The 27710-nt window shown below is 33.1% G+C and overlaps 1 protein-coding gene across 5 annotated transcripts in view; it reads right to left on the bottom strand.

Annotated features, from left to right (window-relative positions):
- The window catches only part of LOC145286018 (intermembrane lipid transfer protein VPS13A-like), a 965259-nt gene that overhangs the window by 836304 nt on the left and 101245 nt on the right, over positions 1 to 27710 (bottom strand). For all 5 annotated transcript variants that reach the window (XM_080134633.1, XM_080134635.1, XM_080134636.1 and 2 more), the window contains exons 3-4: positions 22212 to 22255; positions 17104 to 17146 (exon numbers count right to left, since the gene is read on the bottom strand). In XM_080134633.1, coding sequence (XP_079990759.1) covers positions 17104 to 17146; positions 22212 to 22255 — 87 coding nt within the window. The remainder of the gene's footprint in view (positions 1 to 17103; positions 17147 to 22211; positions 22256 to 27710) is intronic.

Raw genomic sequence — 27710 nt, 5'->3', positions numbered from 1 at the left:
AACAACCCACTTACAATAGATGATGAGCAGTTAGATTCCACCAACGCTATTTGATCTAGCCCATCAATCTTTACCTTTATCACAAGGAGCACCTCTTCTAGTTTATGTGAGGAGAGAGTGATGCTGGTCTCTCACCCTCTGCTTCATTTCCTGGACACCTTGATGCCACATATCCTTGCTTCTTGCATTGATAACAGTGTATCTCTGGAAGCACCCTGCCTGTTTTGCCCCTTTGCTGCCGGCAGTTTCTAGCAAAGTGATTGGGACCTCCAGACTTGTCGCACCACACTACGACTGCATCCTGCTGGTCAGAGGTTGAAGGTTGGTCCACAAACACAGGAGGAAGAATTCTGTGTCTCCTGACTGCTGCAGCAACAAGTTCCTTCACTTCTGCCCCCTTCGTCATGAGAGCTTGGGCACTTGCAAGAATTTGCTTCCGGGTCATTCGTTTCATTTTAGAGGATCAGCAGCAACTGTTGCTTATGGAACTGGGGATTCCTGACACGAAAGTGCAACCGAGCCATCGATCAGAGGGGTTCTCTTCTATTAACCATGCAAGATCCTGCAGGTCACCCAGGTATTCGTTAACAGTTTCCCCAGGGCGCAAATGATGGGAGACGAACTTGTCATATGCCACAAAGGGTTTCAGCACGAAAGCCATGAAAAGGGCTCGTTTTACTTGCTTCATATCCGCCCTCTGGTAATGGGTTAATCTCCAGTATACGGACAGCATGTCACCTCTCAGCCTGAGTGATAGAACATGCCCAACGTTGTCACCTCCCATATACCAGCTCCACCTGTTCCAACCTTCACACACTGGGTGATCAGGTGAGATGCCATGAAATTCAGAAATCAAATGAATATCGAATGCTTTGCCTGCCATTTGTAAGCTGAAATAGCTTGAAAACTACTGGGTCCTTCAGCCTCACACTCCGAAACTCTTGTTTGAAAGGAACTTTTCTCCTCTATCACCAGTTTTTTTGCTTTGAGCAAAAGCACAGCCGTTATCCATCCAAATTTGGTCTTTTATCCCTCTGAAGTCTCAGGAATTCTTGCAGTTAGTTTTGCCTTTTACCCAATAAAACCAACCATGCCTCCTGCTTCTTCTTCTTTGTCTCTCAACTCCTATGTATTGACAGCAGACAGAACAGACTGTCTTTTAGAGGTGAATGCATTAGAAGAATTTCTACTAAAAGACTAAAAACTGAAAAACAAAATAAATTTGGTTTCAATATAATCGTAAGTAGATTATTGTTTTTAACTCTATTTTAAAGAATTGTAAAATGTATTTTAAGAAACAAACAACAGACTAAATACTTGAACTAAATGTCATTTTTGCCAATAACAAAGCTTTTTATTATTTAACTGTTTATTTGAATCATCAATGAAAATCTTCGGTCACACACACTACATTGCTGTTTAAAACTAAAACATTGCTGCATCCACCTTTTTGGATGCACACTGTTCTTTTTCACTTTTTATCTTCTGTATATTCAGATTTTAATTACATATCCATACCTTAATTATAAACTCAGTCAATAACACAAGTGATGGTACACTTTTGTCAAACAATTTGTTACCTGTGATACAGTAACAGTTGTTTAATAGCATTAATTAGAGACCACATGCTCGTTTCCATTTCCAATAGTAGGTTATAAATTTGTTTTCTTTTGCTGTTCCAGAAGCAGGCTTTGAAATCTTTCTTTCATTTTCTGATGCTGTTCCTGAAATCTTCATCTTTTGCTCTTTGATTCTTTTCATTTTTTTTTTTCTTTTTTGACAATAAAAATTAAAACAAGCACAAATTGTTTTTTATTAGAAGTTGTTCATTTACAACAAAAGACTGAGAAGGGCTACAGAATGGATTATAAATCTTATTTACAGATTTGATTCATGGAGTTTCATTTATTTTATTTATTGGCCATTTATCGAGAGAAAACTTGCCTATTCCCTTTGTAAACTTTTTGCATCTATTCACTAAATATCTTATATGCCACCATCCAAGCAAGTTCACTTTATTACTAAAAGGTTTTAAATGCTCTGGAAGGGGTTTTTAAATTTCATTGGCTGAACATTGGCAGAGTCTGTCATCAGTTTTTTCTGAAATAATTAGAATTTTATGGCCTTTTGAATGCAAGTGAAAAAATATAGATGAAAACAGATGAGTTTATCAAATTCTTGGTTTAAGATACAGAAAGTGAAAACATTCTGACGATTTTCTTAATCATAAAGGAAAGTATATCAACATTTACACTTATACACGATTCAAAAAGGAGAATGCAATTAGTGTTACATAGGATGTTATTATTGATGTATCAAATCTGAGACTATGTTTTGTTGTTCTTATTAGAAGAGGACTGATGTTATTTGTTGTTCATATTTGTGAGAGTCTTAAAAGTGTTCATGTGTCATAAGATGTTCATGTTGTAAGAGATGGAGACATTGGTGAGATATAGAGACAGAGTACATATAAAGAGAGAGAGAGTTTTGTATATATATAATAGACAGGTACATGTTACTACAAGAGAACCAATTCAATGAGAGGAGATTTATGAATATCTTGATAGATAGACCGAGAGATAGTGCGTTTGACATTTATGGTTTGACAGGTGTGCATATAATATAAACACATTATCTTTCTCATTGTAATGATGAACACAGAAGACGCAGATACACAAAGATGCTGACGTCCTTTATTCATGACCAGTCTATGATTTCGCATGAGGAATTCAAAGTTTCTTTACATGGTCATTTCTAAAACCCTCTCACTTCTAGAGGGTGTCTTGATTCTAATGGAGAATCGGTCTGAACTTCTCTGTTCCTCTGATCTGACTGATCTCACTATCTCTAACTTCGAACTCTTTCCTATATTGAGAACTCGTCATGTCATCACATGATTAAACATGTGCTCATAAAGCACGTTGCATGACATGCATCACGTTGCCAAACTTGACATGACCCCGAGTTCAGTAACCTATTTTCCAAATAACATTTTTACAAAATATGTTTACAATTTCAATTGACGATTAAATTCCTTATTTAAATTTTCACAGAAACAAATTTCATTATTACATTCCTTTTCCCTATACAGATATGTAAGCTAAACAAAAGCTATTTCAATAACATTCTGTATTTATTTTAACTTATGATTGGAATTTTCAATTCCAAGTCTAGCTTCGCAAGTTCGAATCCTTGACTATCCTATTTCATATTTACATTTAACTAATTCCCTATTTTTTTACTTACATGAAAAGGGGCCAACCTTTTATCATGTAACATTAGGACATTTTTACTGCAATTAATAGAAAAAGAAATGATAAACAAATATGCAATAAATTAATCTTACCAAAGGCAAGACTCTTCTACATACCTGAATAGATTTATTTGTGTTTAAACTTCTTTTAAAGTATGTTTTTAGTTCAAAACAAACTTAGTGTCTCTTCTTTGAGTTAGAATTTTAAAAATGGCTGCCCAATAACCCCGGCAGAAGGACCATTGATAACCACTCATAATTGAAAATTAAACAAACGCTGGTAGAAACACATAAATAAATGTTAACAATCGATCGAAAATGTTATGCTGTATGAGTATTTTGTTTAATTTTCGATTTTTGAACGATTAAGCAAAAATAGGCCATAAATGAGTATCATTTTACATTAATTTTATATGTGAAACCGGTTTCCTATGCGAAATTCTAAAATAATAGCTTTTTGTTTTTCTTTTCACCACATAATCATTTAAAAATGTAAAATTCTATTTTGGGGAAGTGATTTAGCTGAAGGGATTAATATATTTGCTGCTGCTATTATTATTATTACTATTATTATTATCATTATTATTAGTAGTAGTAGTAGTATCTATAATTTGTTTTTCTTTTACAGTAGCACAAATCAATCCAATAATTGACCAAATGCGTATAATTATGAAAAAAATATGAAAATTTTCTTAAAGAGGGAAGGTACAGAATAGTTAACAGAAATCCCTCCTAATGGTAAGAATGCTTTTCTAAATAGTATGTTATTATGTAGAAACTCATTTTTGATATGGGACGGACTTTCTTAACTATTCTGTACACTGTTTTCTTGTTTTGTATACGAATCGTCGGGTAATTCTTTTGGAGAAGGCCAACAATGGAACTGAAGTCGATGTTTTGTTTCTAAGGCAAAATTATTTTTTTTGATAAATTTCTGTGTGGCATACCTAGAAAATATTTTTTCTAATGAATAAAGGTCATTAAAATTTATTTTTGCAATAATCTTTATACATTTATCTAGCCAAAAAAAACATAAAATTATGTATGAAAAACCATGTTTATTATTTTTAAAAATCCAACTTATATTCTAATACACCTAAAAAAGAAAAACACGATTCTCCATTTTTAGGCGATTACATGTAAACAGCTTGAAAAATTTAGTGCTAAGAATAAAATAAATCACCAAACAAAAATTGGACAAAATTAATTAATTATTATTAATTAATTATTAATTAATAAGAAATGAGTCAAAATGTGCCAAGTTGAAAAGAGGATAGACATGAGGACTGCAAAGGTAATGGTTGGAAATTCTTCACAACTGGAAATTTTTCCAAGCATATTTGATGAAGAAAACCTCAAATAATATGTATCCCATTTCCAGATGTTGCATAGACTCTCTAAGCCTAATTTAATTTATTTTTATTAGTTTTATGATAAGCAAAGGAAATATTTTAGATTTCATTTGCCTTTTCAATATCACAGATTTTAAAAAGATTTTTACACCTATTTGATAAATGCCCATATGGTGCCTATTAGAGATTTCACACTTTAATATAAAAAGATTCAAATACTTGGAATTTTTTTCTGGCTCTACCTTGACATTGGTGTTGTCTGATCACCACATCTTCTGAAATAGTTCATGTTTCTGATGTAATGGAATAACCTAACATCCCTTCATAGATGAAATGAACTATGGATATATTGACCCTTTCATGTGACTGAGGCAGGAGGAAAAAAGACCGGAAGAGAATAAGAAAATATGTCAAGTAACTCTTATGTCACATATATTCCCTTGTAAATAAACCCCTTTGTCTTTCACCCATAACCCCGTGTTTCTTGCTGTAGCCTTATTTAAAGTAAGGATATAACAAATGGTGACAGGATTCGAATTCACAAAAAGGAAACTTTAAGCCAAAAAGATATTGGACAATGACTGAAAAAAAGCAAAAAAGCTAAGAAACACACAAAAAGTAAGTTATTTGGGGTTTTTTAATTCAGTCTGTTATGGTCCTACTGGGGAAAAAAAAGAAAAGAGAAATTGATATTTCACAAAGCATTGAAAAGAACAATTTTTCTTGGAACTTAAGAAAGTTATCCATTCAACATGGAACAATTATCCGAGTTTATAAAAACTATACAATTAGCACTGGCAGCCCAAGAAAGCCAGATAGAATTTTTACAAAAATAACAGTTAAAAAAAAATGAAGTATTAAAAACAATATTAATGAAACAAGAAGAAAAAAAAGATTGCCAGTTCACTTCGGAAAGAATTGCAAATTCGCTGACAGAATTTTTATATGAACCAACTAATGGCTTAACATTTCTAGCATATTATCGTAGATACGAAAATATTTTTTCCAAACGATATCAGGCCTGGTCGAATGAAGAAAAAATTATTTTACTGTTGCAAAACTTGGTTCCCATGAAAATACTAAGTATACAAATTTTATACTCCCAAGGAAACCCAAAGATATTTTTTTTAAAGAGACTATAGAAATTTTATCGAACATTTTCGGGAAGCAGGATAGCTTATTTTATACTTGTTATAGGTGTTTAAATATTTTGGAACAAGATGATGAAGACTTTATCACCTATGCTAGAAGAGTAAATGCCCAATGTGAGTTATTTAAGTTGAAAGACCTAAAAGAGGACATGTTTAAATGCTTGATATTTGTGCAAGGGTTAACATCCTCGACAGATAAAGAGATTCGTTCTAGGATATTATCCATTATGAACCAAGACATAGAAATAACCTGACAGAAAGTTACTGAGGAATGCCAGACACTGTTAAATTTAAAACAGGATAATACTAGTATTCAAGAGAAAAATGTTGACAAAATACAAAGGGTAAAGCAAGGTGACCACTATGTAAAAAAATACTGTAAGACGTGTGGAGGAAAGAATCACTTCACAAAAGAATGCTTTGATTTAGTTTAAATAGTTGAAGAAATGACTAAATTTCATATACATCGTGTTAGCTCAGTTGATTAGGGCGTTGGGTCATTTAACTAAACGTTTTGGGTTCGAATAGTGGTGTGAGATGTCTTCTTTTTTTTTTTCGATTTTTTTAATTTAAATATTGAAGCAGGGTTATTTAAGCCATTTTCCATGTAACGTTCGTTTTTCTGTTTTTTTTTTTTTTTTACTTCGCTTATTCTTAGGGTTTCATAAACACTCCCGACCAACCACACACCCAAAAACACCCAGGTACCACCGATTTTTTTAATTTTAATATCGAAGCAAGCTTATTTAAGCCATTTTTGACATGTTTTTTTTTTGGTTTTAACATTCGTTTTTCTGTTTTCTTTTTTCGATTTTTACATTTAACATCGTTCGTTTGCCTTACATTAGTTTTCTTTGTGTTTTTTTTTCGATGTTTTGATTATTCCCCCTCCCCCCGGGTACCCCCCACTTTCTGTTTTCTTTTTTTACTTCGCTTATTCTTAGGTTTTCATTAACACCCCTACCCCCTCCAAACACTCGGGCAACGCCGGGTACCCCCCCCCCCCCACTTATTTTTCAGATCAGTTCTAACGTTCGTTTTTCTGTTTTCTTTTCTTACCTCGCTTATTCTTTTTTTTTTAGTTTTTATTTTTCAGAAGTTTTAACGTTTGTTTTTCTGTTTTCTTTTTTGTTTTTGTTTTTCAGATTTTTACATTTAACATCGTTCGTTTGCCTTAGGTTATTTTTTTTTGTGTTTTTTTTTTACTTCGCTTTAATTTACCCGACTTTTACAAGCTATTTTCGAGATATTTTTTGATTGCTGTATAGCGGGGAAAACAGAAACTGGCTTCCAGCGCAAAACTAGGTCAAACATCACGCAACTTGACGTCGTCGCACCTGCTGATTTCGGTTTATAAACGTCAACTTAACCGTCCTCTCATGACGAGATCGGTTCTACGCATGCGTCAGATGACGTCATGACCTGATTTACTTTAAATAGTTGAAGAAATGACTAAATTTCATGTACGTCATGTTAGCTCAGTTGGTTAGAGCATTGGGTCATTATCTAAACGTTTTGGGTTCGAATCGTGGTGTGAGATGTCTTCTTTTTTTTTCGATTTTTTAAATTTAAATATTGAAGCAGGGTAATTTAAGCCATTTTTCACGTAACGTTCGTTTTTCTGGGTTTTTTTTTACTTCGCTTATTCTTAGGTTTTCATTAACCCCGACCGACACACACACCCCAAAAAAAACAGATATCCGCCGATTTTTTAAATTTTAATATCAAAACACGCTTATTTAAGCCATTTTTCACATGCTTTTTTTTTGCCTTACGTTATTTTTTTTTGTGTTTTTTGTTTTGATTACCCCCCCCCTTTTAGTTTTAACGTTCGTTTTTCTGTTTTCTTTTTTTACTTCGCTTATTCTTAGGTTTTCATTAACAACCACACACACCTCCAAACACTCGGGCAATACCGGATACATAGATTAAAATTTAAGGGTGGATTTTATACTAATGTGACCCTGTATGAAAATACGGTAAAAACTAAAATGTATGTGATACCTGGAAAAAATTCTAATCTATTCGGTATAGATTTGATGATACTTTTCAATTTATGGGAGAAACCAATAAACTCATTTTGCAAAAGAGAAAATTTGATAGGATCTGAAAGTCCCAAACTGCCAGGAAGATTTGTTGGGGATTTGAAGAAGGATTTTAAAAATGTATTTTCTGAAGGTCTGGGTTTCTGCACTAAAACAGAAGTGAAATTTGAACTGAAATATGAAGCGAAACCGGTGTTTAAACCCAAAAGGAAGGTTCTGTATTCAGCATTAGAAACAATCGAGAAAGAATTAAATAGACTCAAAGAAATCGGAGTAATAAAAAGTGGAAAACTCTGAATGGGTATCACCCACAGTTTATGTGAAAAAGAAAAATAAAAAAAATCAGGGTATGTGGTGATTTTTCGACGGGACTGAATGATTGCTTAAAAGATCATAACTATCCACTCCCTAGCCCCGAGGAAATATTTTCTAAGTAAGATGGAGGAAAAATTTTCACAAAAATTGACTTATCAGAAGCATATTTGCAGGTCAAAGTCCACCAAGATTGTTCTAAATACCTGACAATGAATACTCATAAAGGATTATTTTCTCTAAAACGATTGCCGTTTTGGTTGAAAGTAGCACCAAATTTATTCCAGTAAATTATGGATGGCATGCTAGCAGACTTGGATTTTGCAATGGCTTATTTAGACAACATTTTGATAAGAAGCAAAAATGTTGAAGAACATAAAAACCATATTCGTAAGGTATTTGAGAAAATAAAAGACTACGGATTTAAAGTGACTCTCGAAAAATGTAATTTTGGTATGGACAAGATTAAATATTTGGACAAATAATTGATTGGAAAGGTAGAAGACCTAACCCAAATAGGACAGAAGCAATTAGACATGCCTAGACCAGACAATGTAGTGAAGTTACAATCATTCTTGGGTCTAGCAAACTACTATAATTCTTATATCCCAAATATGCACAAACTAAGAGCACCATTTAATGAATTATTGAAGAAGAATAAAAATTGGTGCTGGAAAAAGAATGCAGGGAAGCATTCCAAAAAAATTAAAAGATGTTTGTTATCGGATATAGCGTTAGCACATTACGATCCGAAAAAGGATTTAATTGTAGCGGCAGATGCTAGCTAATACGGTTTAGGAGCGATGCTTCTACACAGAATGGAAGATGGATCTACTAAACCAATTTCTCACGCCTCGAGGGTTTTATTACCCGCTGAAAGAAAGTACAGTCAGACCGAAAAAGAGCGTCTGGCGATTGTGTATGCCATGAGAAAATTTCATAGATTCATTCATGGAAGATCTTTCATCTTGGAAACGGACCATAAACCATTACTATCGATTTTTGGTTCAAAAAAAGATATTCCTACTCATACGGCAAATAGATTACAGAGATGGAGTATTATTTTGCTCAATTATGATTTCAAAATGAAACACCTAGCATCTAGTAAAATTGCACATGCAGATGGTTTGTCGAGATCCCCAGTAAAACTGAATTTTAAGAAACTGTTATAGCAGCACTAAAAGAAGAAAATGAACTAACAGATATATTAATAAATACTGTTAGGGAATTTCCTGTTACACTTGAGGAAATAAAGAAAGCAGCAAAAACAGATAAATATATTAACAAGATAAAAAAAAAACAAGTGAGGCAAGACGAGAAGAATCTATGTGTGATGAAATGGATGTACCCAGACAGAGTGGTAATACCACAAGTATTACAAAAGAAAATCCTAAAAGAATTCCACATGGGACTTCCTGGAATCTCCAGAATGAAGGCCCTAATGAGAGGATTCACATACTGGCCTGAAATGGATCAGGACATTGAGAAAATGGTGAAATTATGTAAAGGTTGCCAACTAGCCGCAAGATCTCCCCCCATACGGACGCAACCTTGGCCTAAAACAGATGTACCCTGGACACGCATCCATATCGATTACGCAGGATCTCTGAAGGGATATTATTACCTAGTAATCGTAGATAGTATGTCAAAATGGCCAGAAAATTTTAAATACAAACACTCTACAGCGGCAAACACAATAAAAGCGTTGGACGAGGTATTTAGTCGGTTCGGAGTTCCGAAAACAATTGTTAGTGATAATGGCACTATGTTCACAGGTCAGGAATTCAAGCACTACTGTGAGGCATTGGCCATTGAACACATTACAACACCAACTGTCAACCCTCGATCAAACGAACAAGCAAAAAGATTTGTTGATACTTTTAAACAAGCTTTAAAAAAAAAGAATAACATCGACACGGAAGAAAAAAAACATTCAAAAATTCTTAGCAATATATAGGATAACACCAAATCCAAATGCTAAATTATTCTCAGCTGAAATTATGTTTGCCAGGAAGGTACGTTCGGTGTTCAACTGGTTAATCCCAGGAGAAAAAGTAAAAAAAAAAAAGTATCAAGGATAATGTAAGGTACAAGACTTATAATGACGGGGATAAAGTTTTCTTCAAAAATTATCGGGCAAGGAAGAGTTTTGGGGAAGAAGGCATAATCTCAAGAAGAATTGGGAGAATGGTTTACATTATAAAAGGGCAGACTTTTTTCACAAAATTAACCAACTGAGATCCCGATACACAGAAACAGTCAGAAACCAAGAGTTACCAATGGAAGTGCCATATGACACTTTCCATATACAACCTCCAAACAAAGAAGTACCAGTAACTCAGAAATACAGTCACTATCCAAAAGTAAAAAATCGGCAAACACAAATGGTGAGGAGAAGTAAAAGGTAAAGGACCGAATTTTTTGGACTAAGTCTAAAAAGGAAAAAATGGTAGAAGCAAAATTGTATGGAAGAATTTAGCTTGGGAGGAAGGTGATGTAATGGAATAACCTAACATCCCTTCATAGATGAAATGAACTATGGATATATTGACCCTCTCACATGACTGAGACAGAAGGAAAAAAGACCGGAAGAGAATAAGAAAAGATGTCAAGTAACTCTTATGTCACATATATTCCCTTGTAAATAAACCCCTTTGTCTTTCACCCATAACCCCATGCCTCTTGCTGTATTCTTATTTAAAGTAAAGATATAACAGTTTCTTTATGTTTTATTTGGTTTTGGCACAAGTGAAAAATATAGATGAAAATCTCAAGGTTATCAAAACCTTGGATAGAATATATAAAGAGCAAACATTTAGAATTTGTTAACTTAAAAAGAACTTTTATTTCATACCCCAAATATATAGGATTCTATTTTTTTAGGTGATTATGAGTGAACACATTAAAACGTTAATTTAGAATTTAGAATGGGATTCAGTTGTGCATATAAACATAATATAAAATGATCCAATTTCTGATACATTCTAACTTTTTAAGCAGTTAAGTAAATTTTACTAAGTCCGATCAGCAAAATCATAAAATCACATGTTATTGCTTTATTTTTCGTATTACCACCCAAACTTAGGGTTAGTAGTAGGAAAGGAGTGTGGCTTTTATGACTTTTAACAATCACATATTTTATACTAAAATTTGATTTGGAACATTAACATTCCCCATATTTAAAACAAATAAAGTTGTTTGCATATCCTTAAAACATTGTCTGATCAATAAGGTGTAATCATTTTGCATTAAATTTATATGTGAAACCTATATTTACCATTAAATTTTTCAAGCTGTTTACATATAATCGCCTAAAAATGTAGAAATTTTATTTTTATTTATTTACCTCCCCTTCCTTTCCCCCCTCTAATTGGTATATTTTCTTCTCTCTTTCTTCCCTTCTTTTCTCCCCCTCTCTCGGTGAATCTGGTGCTACTACTTCTAGCTGTGTCTCGCGATATTCAATAAAAAGAAGAAGAAAAAAAAACACAACAGACTGGCAGAAGAAAAGGAAACGCCAGAGCGGTGTTAGGCTTTTGGAAACGCCAGAGCGGTGTTGCGACTTTGGAATTACGACAGAGTAGTTTTGCGGCCTCTGCTTTACACCAGAACGGTGTTGCGACCTTCGAACTATGACAGAGTAGTTTTGCAGCCTCTGCTTTACATCAGAACGGTGTTGTGACCTTCGAACGAAAGCACCAGAGTGGTTTTGCGAACTTTGATATGCCAAAAGGAAAAAAAAAGCAAGTAAAAAGTATATTTGTTATAAGTGTTCTTTATGAACCGCCAGAGGGACTGATTTGGCAGCCCAGCCGAACTATACATTTCCTTCCTTTCCTATTTTTCTTTCTGATAAAATTTATACCGGTTTACCTTGGACTTTTTTTTATGTGATTAAATTTCTTTAGAACACTTAGTCTCGTGCAACGGGATAAAATTTGTTGAACGTGACGATAAAATTCCTGTTAAAAATGGAGAATCATGTTTTTCTATTTTACGTGTATTAGAATATAAGTTGGATTTTTTTAAATTGTAAACATGGTTTTTCATACATAATTTTATCTTTATTGGTTAGATTCTTGTAAAAATAAATTTTATTCATATTTATTGTTTAGAAAAAATATTTTTCCAGTATGCCACACAGAAATTCATCAAAAAAGGTTAATTTTGTTTTAGAACCAAAACATTGACTTCAGTTGCGTTATTAAAGTTTTAAAAATTATAAACAGTTTTTCCTACATAATTTTATGTTTATTTGTTAGATAAAAATGTACAAATAAGTATTTTCTGTAGAAATTTGTTTTTATGACGGAATGAAATTTGGTGCACTGGTGTACTTTTTGTGCAAACCAAAATGGCAGGTTGAAATCTAGCATGCTGGTGTCCCTAAAAAGAATTACAGATTATTTTACGTTAAATTTAGATTCAAAATCTAAATACTAAAATGATTGTTTTTCTTTCCATCAAGTTTTTTAAGGGTTTCGCACGTAATCACCGATAAAAGTAATATTTTATTTTGGAATGAAAATTTAGCTGAGAGTGTTAATCTATAAATTTTTCATTATTATTAGTAGTAGTATTATTATTATTTGCATCTCGTTTTTGTTTTTTACAGTAAAGCAAATAAATTTAATAACTCACCAAATTTTTATAATTAAAATAAAACTTTAACTTCATTCATAGAGATGGCATAGAGAATAGTTAACAAAGTCCATTCTCTCCCCATGTTAAAAATAGTTTTCTATATAGTAACATTATTATTTCAAAATTCGTTCTAACAATGAGAGGGGGGGGCGTTGTTAAATATTTTGTTCTTACATCGTTTTCTCATTTTGCCTACCAATCGTCAACTATTTTCAACTGTTTATGAAAACTTTCAAGTAGCGTGTTGTACAGTAACGATGAACTGATACAATCTGGTTTTGTTTTAAAATCAAAATTAATCATTTGTTGTCTTACAATTTTCGATCTATTACAAGGAAAACATTTGAGAAAAAATATATGCAGAAATTACCCAGAGGTTTATGTAATAATTTGAAAATTTACAAAAAGAAAAAAAAAGTCTCTAATTAAATATTAATAAATTTTAAAAGAATCAGAATCTGAATCATATCAGAATCAGAAATTTGGAACGAAATCGGTAATTGTATCGAAATTGGGAAAAATTTTGGAATCATTCCATCACTTATATATAATAATAGGACAACAAGAGAAAGAAATGAAGACACAAAACTATATATAGGTAGATATAGAATGGATCATTTATTGAATAATGGAATACAGGCAAAATTTGGGGGATAGAAGGGACTCTTTATGCCAGGGCATTTCGAAGCCTAACGCTTCTCATCAGAAGAGTAGAGAAGGTGCTAGGTAGCATGGGGGAGATGCGGCATCTAGCGTGAGGTTCGTTAGGGATGAAAAAGATTAAGAGGAATTATAGGGTGTTGGGGGAAGCTTTAATGAATTCTAAATAAATAAGGAGAAGATTATTATATATAGTATGATATATAATAACATAAATTGTCTTTAGCATAGTATTGAGATTAAGGGGTATATGTATTATGGTTGAATAGGGGGTGTATTGCTGCTGTGTGGTAATTTATTATAACCGTTTATGGGGTGTCTATTTTCTATGGAGCGGGTAATTTTTCATTAATTTGGTGGGGGGTTATGCAAGGTTGTAAAACTGAAAGGTAATATGCGGCAATATATTTATAAGTTTCTACTGTTATGATATATGGAGTATGATCATAAGAGGGCACTTGGAGACTAGGGTAGCAATGACTATCAGTGTGTATAACTTGATGTAAAAGGTTAAGTATACATATTGATGTTAAAATGGGGAGTAAGGGAACCATAGCTACTTATGAGAGTGGTAAAAATATACCAAATAATAGTAGGTTAATTAGAATAGTAGGGAAGATAATAGCAATGACAATTATAATAATAGTAGTAATAATAAAGTTGGACATAAATTAGATGTAAAATTAAATATGAAAAAAAAAAAATTAATATTAAGAAAAATAAAATGAAATAAATAAAATAAAAATGAAGGCAAAATTAAAAGTAAACATTAAATTTAAACATTAAATATAATGTTAACAGTAGTTGTGATAAAATTAAATTCAAAATTACTGTTAATGACAGTGAAGATGGAGATAATAGTAGTAATTATGGTAGCAATGACGGCAGTTATAATAATGATATCAATTATAATGAAGATTATAATTATAATAATGATGATAAAAATAGTAATAATAATAACAACAGTAATAGCGTAAAAAACAGTGCAGTAATAATAATGATAATGCTTCTACCACCACCTCCAAATATCACCACAACCATTACCAATAATAATAATGTAAGTACTGTTAATAATAAATTATTGGGGTGCGTAAAAGAAAAGGATACAGACAGGTGGGAGGGGGGGTTAAAATAGCAGGAAATGGGGTTGAGGGGACTTGTATAAAATAAAGTAAAATAGAGAATATATATATATATATATATATATATATATATATATACACACACACATATATACACATACACATATCCATATTAAAAATATGTATTAAAAAAAAAAAGTCCGTATTAAAAAAAAAAAATAAATAAATGTATAATAAGCCGGGAAAGCGTCAGAGCTCGGTGAACAAAGACCTGTGAGTTTAAATTAAAGGATTGCTTCACTGGGAACAGTAAAATTCAAGCGTCCACCTTAAAAATTTAAATTTCTTGAAGCTCCATTAGAAGGCCATCAAATTTATGTTTATATAGACAGGCCCGGCCTAGAAAGTTCAATACATACTTTCTCGTTTATGAACACGAGGTACAGGTCCATCGAATCGCCATAACTGCTTATGTAGTAGTAATAATCTCCGAGAAATCCAAAGTATAGTTTATAGCTGTACTTTAAATTTCCATATTTCTCCAAATATTTTTTGGGAGTTGGTCTTTCGTGGATGTTTTAGTCTGGTGAATTTTATTCCTCCTAATTTGGCTGGCAAAAAACTGTATTTTTTCAGCAGAGGCTCTTGTGATGGACAATGCCCAATCCTGGGGTAGTTCAACTGTGTTCAAATCTAGGTTATATTATCAGTAGGGGTTAGCATCTAGATGGAACGCTTTGCTGGTAGTTGGAGGGGGTAGGATAGGGATGGGGATATGTCTGTATGGATGACGGGGGTGCTTTTCTTAGGTTATATTTTCGGTACATTTAAAAGTATTAATGTAATACTACTGGGTGGAGGGTTTAGTGTAAATCTAATACGCTGATTTTTAAATAATTTCTTATTGGGGGGGGGGCTCGCCAGTGGGGTTTAGGGGTGGTGGATAGATAGTTCTAAATTTAGGTTTTAAGTCTTTAGCCCTGTGAGGTGGTTTCTAAGCTATATTTTCATTGGACCTGGATTTTATATTGTTTAGGTTATATTCTCGTTGCATCTAGTGCTAATTGGTGATTTGGTTGCAGTTTAGCAGATGGTATTAAGCGTACATGTTTACGGGGGTAGGGTTTGTTAGACAAAGTTGTTTATGTGTATATGATTAAGGCTGATATATTGTTAATTAGGCATTGCCAAGATGCAGGCTATTCAAGGTTGGAAATTTATTTAAAATTATGTAAAGGTTGTGTGTTCAGAGGGTGTGCTTATATTTTATATTAAAGGGTTGAAGTTGAAACCATTGTTTTTTATCGACTACAAAATCCCGTCCCAATAATGGATATCTTTAGTGCTGACAAGGATATTTTTAGTGCTGACTGTGTATCTGAAAGAAACATGGATGCTGTTCAAAATGACTTGAAGTTTTAAAGGAAACCGGCCTCTATAAGTTCTTTATAATTGGTACAATGTACAAATTCAAATTCTATGTAAATTAAATTTATGGTACAAAATTAACATGTGGAAAATTAAAATATTTAAGTATCACCTAATTTCATGAATCTATTCTATTAATAAATTCTTTTTATTCACCAATGTAGAATTTTTCATAGTGATCATATAGAACTGTTTGTGTTGCAACAATGGTGTTAAAATGTTTTTGACTCCTAATGGGGTATGACACCAATGATTTTGACAATCGTTTTTATAACCCCAAGTTATAATAACGAACCAATCAGAAGCTTCCAAAGTTACTATAAAAATTGTCAAGTTTTTTGATTCAATCAGTTCGCCATCATCTCCGTCATGAACCTGCATTTGATTCTTTGTCGCCATCTTTGTTATTAGGAATTACTTTACACTCAGTATCAGAACTGTATTGATTCTTAACTGCCATCTTTGTTCAACATAATGTCTCAACACTTAGCAAATGGTGCCGCTGTTTTTATGTTTGTTGTATATCTCTTAACAATGAGAAGGTGTGATATGCAGTTCTAAAAGTTAAGGCAGTGTGACATGCATTAATAGGTAAAGTAAGGGGAAGGGGTTTTAGTTTTTGTATAATGAAAAATGCAGATTACCTTTCGTCTAGTATTTAAAATAAGTATTTGGGGCATTTTAAAATTTTGAGAGAGTTCTATTGTGTTGAATTCGTTCGAGAAATTTAGGGTGCTACATATTTTAAGGTACAATCCTATTATGAGGCTGGTTTTATTGTGTGGCACATGGTATAGAAATGTATGTAGTTATATTTGTTTGTTTTTTGGTAGATTTAATAAGAAAGACAACAAAATATTTGTATAGTGTCTCATTGTTTCTCAAGACAATTTATCCAGGAAAAATTATTTATTTCTCTTTCAAAAGTAAATGTTATTATGAGCTCAATGGTATTTAGTGGGTCAGCTATTTTCTATACTAATTTATTGGAGAAAGAAAACAAGAATATCCTCGATATATCTAAAATACATGTTGTTTGTTAAGAGTTGATATTTATAAGGTCCCTTTTCTCAGAATTCTAGAAATAGGGAGGCCAGGATTGCATTTAGAATATGCTGGATTTTTATCTGTAGCATCTCCTAAAATTTATTTATAATATATATTTCCATCACTTACCAACACGTCCACCTTTCACTTCAACAGGCAGCCCTAATTCATACTGAAAAGCAAAGAAGGTAATATATCAATATAATTCAGTCATTACAGAAACAAGATTTTTATAATAAATAATAATAAATAAATGGTGGTAGTTGGATAGTTTATCTTTTTAATATTTAAAACAAGGAAATCAAGTTATGTGTGATAAAGAGAAAAAGACATTTTTTTATGATTTTGTTTTTCTGGGGATGGGGCATCCCACCAAATGCTAGACATTCACCTGTTATCTCAGAAATTCCAACCAAAAGATATTTTTAAGATTCTAATCATCCCTTCAAGTGCAATTATTTGTATCATATTTCATCATTGATGCAGTGCAGTACATTGGCTGTAATATATGGAGGAATGTCATTTGACCCAATACCGGTACTCAGCTGTTCTCCAACAATATTAGACTAATTCATCCACACACAATATAAGCAGATAAGTAAGGCCAATACAAGCAAGCCTCTATAAAATGACCAAAAACAGGAAAACTTTTGACAAATCACTGAATTTTCAGTCTTACCATCATCACCCGCTTACTTAGTATTTCTTGCTGCAATCTGGTCTGTATTGTTTTATTCATCACATGCTGTTGTGCCAATTGAATTACATATTTTGAGTACATCTCATCAAAATATCTATTCTAATTTTTCATTTTCTGCTTAATTGCAAACTTTCCAAACTATTATTTTAGAAAGTACACAATCATTGTACATTTGTATCTTCACCTGAAATATGATACTTAGATGCTGCCAATGAAATTATTGATTTTATGAGTTTTCTTCTTTAGTGTGATGGTTATGCTGGGAAGTGAACATTTAGCCTTATTATTGGCCAGTCAAGCTTCTACCCACACTTTTTTTAGAGAGAGAATTACATAAGCTATTTCCTACTCTTATGCTAATTAGGCATATTGAATTGTCTGTAATTTCACTACATCTTTTTGAAACGTAAAGGTTTTATGCACCTAGTAGGTCTTGCACTTCAGATTTTTTTTAATTTTTACTTTTACTCATCCCAAACAAGGCACATTGCCACAGAGACATAAGGAGCTACTGTGGTTCAGAGGCCAGATTTATGGTGACCATCCTAAGCGAGGAGTTGTTTGTTCACATTACATTTAAATTTCTACATATTGATACAAATAGAGAAACAGAGAATAGGGAGAGAATTCTAAAAGTTTGGAGAAGGAAGCTATTAGGAAGAATAGTAAACTTCATGGCATCTAGGAGCCGCAATAGTGAAGAGATGAGATTTAACTGATTGCCAGGTTGGTTGAATGTGTTTACATCAAGGGGCAGAAAAGTGGCAAGTTCATCAGAGTACATTCCATTAAAATACTTGTAAAACAGTGTGTCTTACTCTAGTGGTTGGTGCACTAGTCCAACAACAATAATCTATGCATGAGCAGATGGTTGTTTTATAGGCATGAAACACATGTTTTAGAGACATGTCAAGAACAGAGGATGGTGCCATCAGCAAATATACTTGTCTTAGACACAATTTCTATCAGGGAGGTTGTTTATGAAGATCAGGAACAATAAAGATCTAAGGATCAACTCGAGTTACAGCTAAATTAATGTCGTGTCATTAAGATGTATGGCCATCGAGGACCACCTAAATTTTTCTTTTAGCTAGGAAGAATCTGATTATAATAAATATCTATCTAGTAATACCGTACAAATTCATTTTCCTGAGAAGACCTTCATGCCAGACCTTGTCAAAGGCTTTACATATATCAACCGCTACTGCTCTGACTTCACCAGTCTTGTCCAGTGTATGGTATATGCATTCAGAGATGACCGTTACGATATCCACAGTAGAATGGGATTGCCTAAATCAATACTGATGGTCAAAAAGACGTTTTATACTAGCAAGGTATTGTGTAAACATTCAAAGATTCAGTGAAGAGCAGGAGTAGACTGATGGGCAATAATTTTGAGGGTCAGTTCTCCATCAGAATTTCAGGGAAGCAAGATTTGGCAAGGCATTTGGAGAAAACAGAAGCCAGCTCAGCAGAGCATTTCTTTATTGCTATAACAGGATAGGATCAACCTCACATTCTTCAGAGGTGTCAAGGTTTTTTTCATATGATATCCAGGACATGAAAACGAGTAATGATCAGGTTATTAAGTGTGGCTTTAGTCCGTAAAGGAAAATTTAGGAGGGAGTGGCTTGTGGAATCCAAAGCAGAGTTCAAATCAAACCATTATTTGATTTGAACTAAGTTCAACCTTATCAATTGCAGTGAAAACACCATCATTGTGGTTGGATAGTTTTGATTGCTCATTATTCACCATACTTTTATAGATTTTTTCAGAAATCGTGAGTTCCTTATTTCTGTGAGTCAATGCATTTTCTAGTCAACTCAGTATGCATTCTTTTAGCTACAATGTTTGCTTGATTCTATAAATTTCTGTCAGCAGGAGAAATGCATAACTCTGAGTGGTTCTTATATAGAGAAAAACTAATAACTATGTCATTATTAAAAGTTTGTTGCTCTATTGCTATCAGGAATGGGACAGGTGCATTACTTATTGAACACTCTTCACAGCTTATTCTGGTGATATACCTTTTTTTTAAAATGGAATGCTCTAAAAATGATACTTGACTACTATTGTTTACACATTTCTCCCCATTTACTGTCATTCCAGCACTTTTTAATTTATTCAAGATGATGTTAGGCTTTCTTTTTCTTATTAATTTCATTCATCTCATATTGTGCAACTATATTTTTCTTATTTTGCTCATAAACCATATTTAATTGCCTTTTAAATTGTAACACTTGCTTTTTTTCCATATGGCAACCTTTTTTCAGTTTATTAATGCTATTGGTATATTTATCATTGTTACTTCTTGTTAGTTGTCTACTGGTATTCAGGTGATATGTCATTCTCACACCTATTTTTGTAATAAAATTCATTTTAAACTTGGTTCATAATTTTTTAGCTTTCCAGTTTTATCCATTTTTAATTAATTTGGTGGAATTATGTTAAGTACATAATTTCCAAGATTTCTTGGTTCTTTTTACAATTATAGTTATTACTCTATCTTCTAACTCCAAGAAACCTTAAAAATCACCTAAAGCTTTTATAATCAAACCATCAACTTGGCAGAATTGTAGATTACTCTTTTGTAAAGTTGGTTTTCTAATATGTTACCAGAAGCTTTTGGGAATATACTAGAAAACCTCCTTGCCGATATATATTTGCATATTCACAATCGACGTTGTAAATTTTAACTCTTAATTTGATGTCTTTTTCCTTTTATTCAATTTTCTCCGCATTTTTATTTTGTTTGTTTTAGGACTTTCATAGTGGCTTTGTTTTTTCAACTCTTTCATGATTTTTTGTTAACTACTTGAAAATGATTCTTTTTAAGCAATTTGTACAAGTCCTTCCTTTCCTATTTCATGTTTACTTCCACAATACCAAAATTTTTGAAAAACTTTTTTGACATGTGTCAGCAAATATTTGTTCACTGCATACTTATTATACTTGTTTGTATTTTTATATTAGTTTTTCTTGTCCTTAAAGGTACTTAAAGACAATCTATATTTGTAGTTGTTCCATTATTTTATATCAACACGGTGCATTGCAATTAATCTAAATTTAATTCTTCTTCTTGTATCGTGACATGTTCATGCCATAGATGAAATCATGGTTAGTGTTCTACATATGCTCTGGTCCATTGTTGGTCTGATTCCTCTGACGACATCACATGATTTGGAACTTGGCAGAATACACAGGGTCCGTTGTCATTATCTTCCCCAGCACAGTAACATCTGATGCCTGTTTGCACGTATCCATTGTCCTTAGATCATCCACATAGCTGCAGTCAAATAAAGTAATTCTTAATACCACAGAACCATTGATTTGCTAAAGATTTATCCTCCGCCATGACCATCCAATGTTGTCCTGCTGCCGATGTAATCAGAGTTACCTTCTCCTAGACGCATGCCTTAAATAAGACTAAGGGTCCATCTCTCCCAGTGAATTAATACGCCTCCAGATACTCCAGATTTCTTATGACTCGGTGCAGTACATACAGCACCTAGCCTTCCCAAATGGTCACCCATCTGATACTGGCCAGGCTCATCATTGCTTAACATCAATGATCTGGTAGGAACCGGAGTGGCAACATGATTGTGATTGTAAATCATCTGTTCTTCTTGTAGGAGTTTTTCAAACTCACAATATTTGCATCTTACTTACATTTTACATCAGTGTTTTATGATTGGTTCATCAATGTCTTGTTTCACCAAAATGAACTTCATTCTTACTGTCACAACACACTTGGGTCTCATACAGTAGAATCCCAGATATGGTAGCTCTAGGATACTTTTTTTTAGGTTATGATGTGGAATACAATATTTTTCCGGCCCTGATTATGGTATTTGCCCCGCCTTATGGTGTTATTTATAATGTTATTTGATTATATACATGTGTATTATATACTGTACTGTATTTTGTTACTAATTTTTAATGCCATATCCGAGGTTCTACTGTATTTCTCTATGATCTGTCTCTGGCAGTTAGCAATAAACTCCTTCTCAAAGCAAAGATAAAGCCTGGTAAGGCGAAGTACCTCAAACTGAACAGGACCATACTTCAGCCTAATAGAAACAAAGTGTCAAACTGATTGTCAAGAAAGTATCCCTGACTGGTAAGAACACATTGACTCAACTTTTAATAATGTTCACAGGATATGTATGCATAAAGATACATGAATTTTTACACAGCAACATTTTTGATAAATTTTCCATCTGTAATACATATACCAAAAGTATATTTGAATACAACTATAATTTCACCAAATTAACAGTATTTTCCTGGTGTTGGTAGTTATTGTGGTTCATATTTTTTTTCACCAGTTACAAATTAAGAGGGAACTAATTCAACTAATAATCCATCCATTTCATGAAGCTTTTTCTCAAGTGAATTTTGACTTTAATAAATGGTGACTTTTTAATAAATATTTATATTATTTACATTATCAGCACTACAAATAACAGGAAATATATTGTTTGCTAATCAGAATCTAATAATTAAAAAAATATATGTATATATATATTTACTTACCAGCGCTTCTGGTTTCAATTGAAGATCTGTTAATTCAACATCACCTAGAAAATAATAATAATGACCGAATATTATGCGGTTAATAAGACAATGCCTTTTTTAATTCATTTCAGAATAGTAATCAATAAAGTATCATCCAGAGTTCTGAAATTTTAAACCTCTTCATAATTAAGTAAATAAGTCTTTTTACTTTTAACAAATACTTTTAAATAGAATGTTAAAAGTTAACTTTAATTATAAAGGTATCCTTTGAACATTAGATTATTAATTGAATTGTTCTAAATTATAACTAATTTTGATATTTTAAACTATTTATAAAATTATTTGATGAACTTCTCAAACTTTCAGAAGGAAAAAATGCAAGAGAGCTATATGCTCAGTCCGTTAAATCCAAAGTAGTTGAGCAGCGGCTTGGTTCCCACCAGTTTTGGCAAATAGCAAACAGGATCCTGAACAGAAGCATGCGTTCAATCCCAACCATCATCAATGAACCTGAGGTCATCTCGTCAGCTTCAGACAAGGCCAAACTATTTGCCAAGAACTTTGCAGCTAATTCTACCCTATGCGACGAAGGTCATCAACTCCCCGTATTTCCTCCTATAACAGACAACATGCTATGCAACATACAAATATCTGTGCGTGAGGTCGCCAAGCTAATCAAGAACCTCGATTCCAGTAAAGCAACTGGCCTGATGGCATTCCAATTATAGTGTTGAAAAAGCTTCAACCAGAACTTGCCCCCATACTTACTAAACTCTTTAAGGAGAAGTGCTTCCCAACTCCCTGGAAAACCTCATCAGTATGCCCTGTATTTAAGAATGCAGGTAATAAGTCATCCCCCTCTCAATACAGACCAATAAGTCTCCTGTGTGTCATGAGTAAGTTGTTGGAATCCATATTAAATAAAGTAGTCAACCACCTCAGCAGAAATAACCTTCTTAGTGACATGCAATATGGTTTCTGTTCTGCCAGATCTACAGCAGATGTGTTAACGGTTATAGGATTAGTGAATCTCTCTTCCTTTCTAGAGCAATTGCTCTTGACATACCAAAGGCCTTCGATAAGATATGGCATAAGGACCTACTTTACAAGATTTCCAGCTATGGTATAACTGGAAATGTTTTCTCAATTATTAAATCATTTCACTCTGATAGGCTCATAAGAGTAGTGGTTGATGGCAGAAATCAGAGGCCCACAGTATTAATGCTGGAGTCCCTCAGGGGTCCATCCTGTGCCCAACTCTCTTCCTGATCTACATCAATGATCTCCCAAAACACATACTTAAATCATTCGTTGACATCTATGCCGATGATACAACCATCTATGGCAACACATGAAAGCTGTAAATGACAAAGTTCTCTTTGATTCTCTCTCCTCTGATTTTGAGCGCGTGGTACAGTGGAGGAAGTGGCTGGTTACTTTTAATGTATCTAAAACCAAGCTCCTATCTTTACATCATCAACGCTCTGATCCCCATCTGGCGTCAATTGAAATGGATGGCTCTCGTCTTGAGGAGGCTCCATGTTTTGACAAGCTCCTGGGATTGACCTTTACTCTTGATCTGAAATGGAACACATACATCAAGTCTGTTGTCAAGATCACTGGAAAAATGGTAGGGTTCTTCTACTGCTCCAGAAGATATCTCACTGCTGATGCAATTCTCTATCTATATAAAAGCCAAGTACATCCAAGGATCAAGTACTGCTGCCACATCTGGGCAAGAGCTGCTAAAAACAGCCTATCCTGTCTTGACAGAGTACAAAATAGACTTTGTGGCTTAGTGGGGGATGCCTTTTTCTCTTCCCTGCAACCTCTCTCCCACAGAAGAGACGTTGCGAGCCTGTCTTTGTTTTATCATTATTTCCATGGTAAGTACTCGTCTGAGCTCCAATCTCTGGTCCCTCCTTGCCAATCTTTCATGAAAAACACCTGTCTAGCTGAAACCACCGTCAATAATTTTCCCCACTCCTTATCTGTGCCTAAATCAAAACGTAGATTCCATGAACAAAGCTTCTTTCTCAGAAGTGCACACCTGTGGAACTCTCTTCCATTTGCTTGTTTCCCACCTGACTACAACTTGGATGTCTTCAAGTCCAACATAAACAAATTCCTGATAAACCGTCCCCTTAAGTAAAATACTTTATCAAATCTATATTACTAATGATTACTACGATATTATCCCATTGATTACTGTACATGCAATAACCCTTATCCCCGAGTGGCTTCTGGGCGGGTCTTGATAAGTGGTGACTACCATGTAAAAAAAATTAAAAAAAAGATTTGATCTTAAAGTCAGAAATGACTTTTTATTCAATAACTTAAATGATTCCAAATTCCTTTTAAATTTCGAAGGGTCACAAAATAATTGATTCTTTTTAACTATTTACATAAAATTACAGTAGTCTGTCATAGAAGCTGTAAAAGAAGCAGTCTCAGAACAAAGAACATAATAGAAATAATCCAAACCAGTCGAGTTAGTCTAACAAATTCAACACATCTTCTACTCAAAAGAAGTTTCAAGATATAAAAGGAATATGGTGACCATGTAAATAAGGACTTTAGATGAGGTGAAGTGAATGGCTATAGCTGAGTAACACTCAGGAGAGTAACACCTAGACAACATGAAATTAAATCAGATTACATGGAATGTTTATACAATCTCTAACCATATGGTTTCTTCTGCGATCTATTTATGATTCCATAATCAAACTCAAATTATGAAGATACAGTAATTCTGAGGCTTGTAGTTCATGTACTTTCTCAATGTCTCAATCTGCATTTAACCATCCAATAATTTCTGACATTTTATAGACGTTCTGTAAGATTTTTTTTTTTTTTGAGCTAAGAATTTCTTATAAATATTTTATAAATGGGCACTTTCAGAATTTAATAGAATTCTGTCTGTTTCTAAACCTTGAAATCGTGGATATATGTTCCTAGCTTTATAACAGCTTGAATATCACCTTTTTATTTGAGTGTTTAAGGTTTTTGAATTACTACTATCTTTCTTAAATATCTTTTATTTTATTCCTTCCTTTGAAGTCTGCATTTTTTTATTAATATCTATTCGTTTCTAGTGAGCTGTATAGGATTTCCCATCATAATAGCAAAACACATGAAAACAGTCATGAATAAAATATAGGCATAAATTATAATTAAAAAAATTTTTTATATAAAAATTATGATTTTAAGCTGATTTTTTCTTTTGGTTTCCAGATAATGTCAGGTCATCAAGAGAAAATGCATACTGTTTTATTTACTTTCAATTCAGATAATAGGGCCTCACATCAGTGAGGGTGGCTGATATGCATAAAAAGCTGTCAAGAGGTTGGCTCTGAAACTGCATAATTTCTCCTAATAACCGGACATTATCTGGAAACTGAAGTATGATACCCCACAATCAAACAGCCTACAAACTAATTCATGAATGAAATATGAAATAACTACAAAAAGAAGATGATTACCCAACACTAACTGGAAGCCAAAAGGAATACTTCACATTAGAAAACAGCTAAAAAGATTATATTCAAGCCTACAATCTCTTGAATAAAACCCACAGAAAAGACCAATCACCAAGCATTTTGTTTTTTCCTGTCCATTTTCAATTCATATATATATATATATTATATATATATGCTAGCAGGCCACTTGGCTATGCCCAGTTGTAAAATATGCATAAATATTATATTTTAATTCATGCAGATTTCTTATTATTATAGAGTCAATTCTCAATTAATTATTATCCAATATATAGTAATGATTTCTAAGGTTATAATTAAAATATGCCTTGGGTATCATCTGCTAGAATTGAAGCTAGAACATTTAGTACACCAGCCTTAGTTGTTATTTATCTATCTAGCATTGTTACCATCTGAGCTACTGATAGATGGATATGAAAGGTCAAAAATTAAGTGATGTTTAGCTATGAATGTTTAATTTTGCTCATGCGCAAAAGTAACAGCGGGAGTAATATTTTATTCAACTTACCCTGCTAAGGTGAACTGTTTAGTTTTCAATTTTGACCCTTTATCAGCAATTATTGGCAGCTAAAACCTAAATTGAAAGTGTGCTACAAGTTCAAATACTCTCTCTCTCATATATATATATATATATATATATATATATATATATATATATATGACCAAATTTCAACTCTCTAGACTAAATATTTAGAGACGAGTTTGGTAGAGACTTTTCACACACACACTGACAAGAACACTTTATATATATATAATACTGTTGCCACATCTGGGTAGGAGCTGCTAGAAAGGACTTGGCCTGCCTTGATAGAGTTCAAAATAGACTTCGTAGCCTCGTAGGAGATGTCCTTTTCTCCTCCTTGCAACCTCTATCTCACAGAAGAGATGTTGCGAGTTTGTCTCTGATGTATCGTTATTTTCATGGAAAGTGTTCAACTGAGCTTCAATCTATGGTCCCCCCTCGCCAAACTTTCACAAGAAACACTCGTCTAGCTGTAAACACTATCAATAATTTCCCCCACTCTTTATCTGTCCCTAAACCTAAACGTAGATTCCATGAACAAAGCTTCTTTCTTAGAACTGCACGCCTGTGGAATTGTCTTCCGTTTTCCTGCTTTCCGGCTGACTACAATATGGTTTTGTTCAAGTCTAAAGTAAATAAGTTCTTGATGAGCCGTTCCATATAAGTTATTAAATTTACCAAATTTTCATTACTAATGATTACTATATTGACCAACTTCTACTGTACACTCTTTAACCCTTATCCTTGAGTGGCCTCTGGGCCTTGATAATGTGGTGATGCCTTTGTAAAAAAAAAAAAAAAAAAATATATATATATGATTAGTTTTTTTTTTTGGAAAAAGAATTCCAGCAGAGTGCTCAATTAAAAGGAAAATCCAAATTTTAAGAGCGTACTTATATTTTGTGTACAGAAAGTTGTTAGTTGAGACAGGTCATTGGTACCGTCGGTTTCAAGCCCGATAATAAGGCCCGTTTAAGGTATCCTTATCAAGCTCTCTTCAGCCAATATTCGTCTACGAATATTGGCTGAAGAGAGCTTCAGCCAATATTCGTCTACGAATATTGGCTGAAGAGAGCTTGATAAGGATACCTTAAACGGGCCTTATTATCGGGCTTGAAACCGACGGTACCAATGACCTGTCTCAACTAACAACTTTCTGTACACAAAATATATATATATATATATATATATATATATATATATATGCAGAATGTACAAACTTTGCGTGAATAGAAATCAGTGTAATAGTGAAATGAAACCAATCATCTAACAGGAAACTATAATAAATGAATAAGTAATTAATTAACACTCGCTTTTTAAAGGAATATGCAAATTAGTTAACCTTCATGTAGTCGCTTGCGTATCCATGATTGAATATATTAAGAAGTTTGTTTCAATAATTTTTAAATAGAAAAGGTAGCTTTAATTTCAATGATCGATCAATGAATGAGAAAAAACTCAACTTTATAAGTATATAGATTTATATATAAGGGAAAG

This window comes from Euprymna scolopes, chromosome 10, assembly GCF_053919585.1.
Source record: "Euprymna scolopes isolate OS-2025 chromosome 10, ASM5391958v1, whole genome shotgun sequence".
In the NCBI taxonomy this organism is placed as follows: domain Eukaryota; kingdom Metazoa; phylum Mollusca; class Cephalopoda; order Sepiida; family Sepiolidae; genus Euprymna; species Euprymna scolopes.
This window is presented reverse-complemented; position numbering and strand designations above follow the sequence as displayed.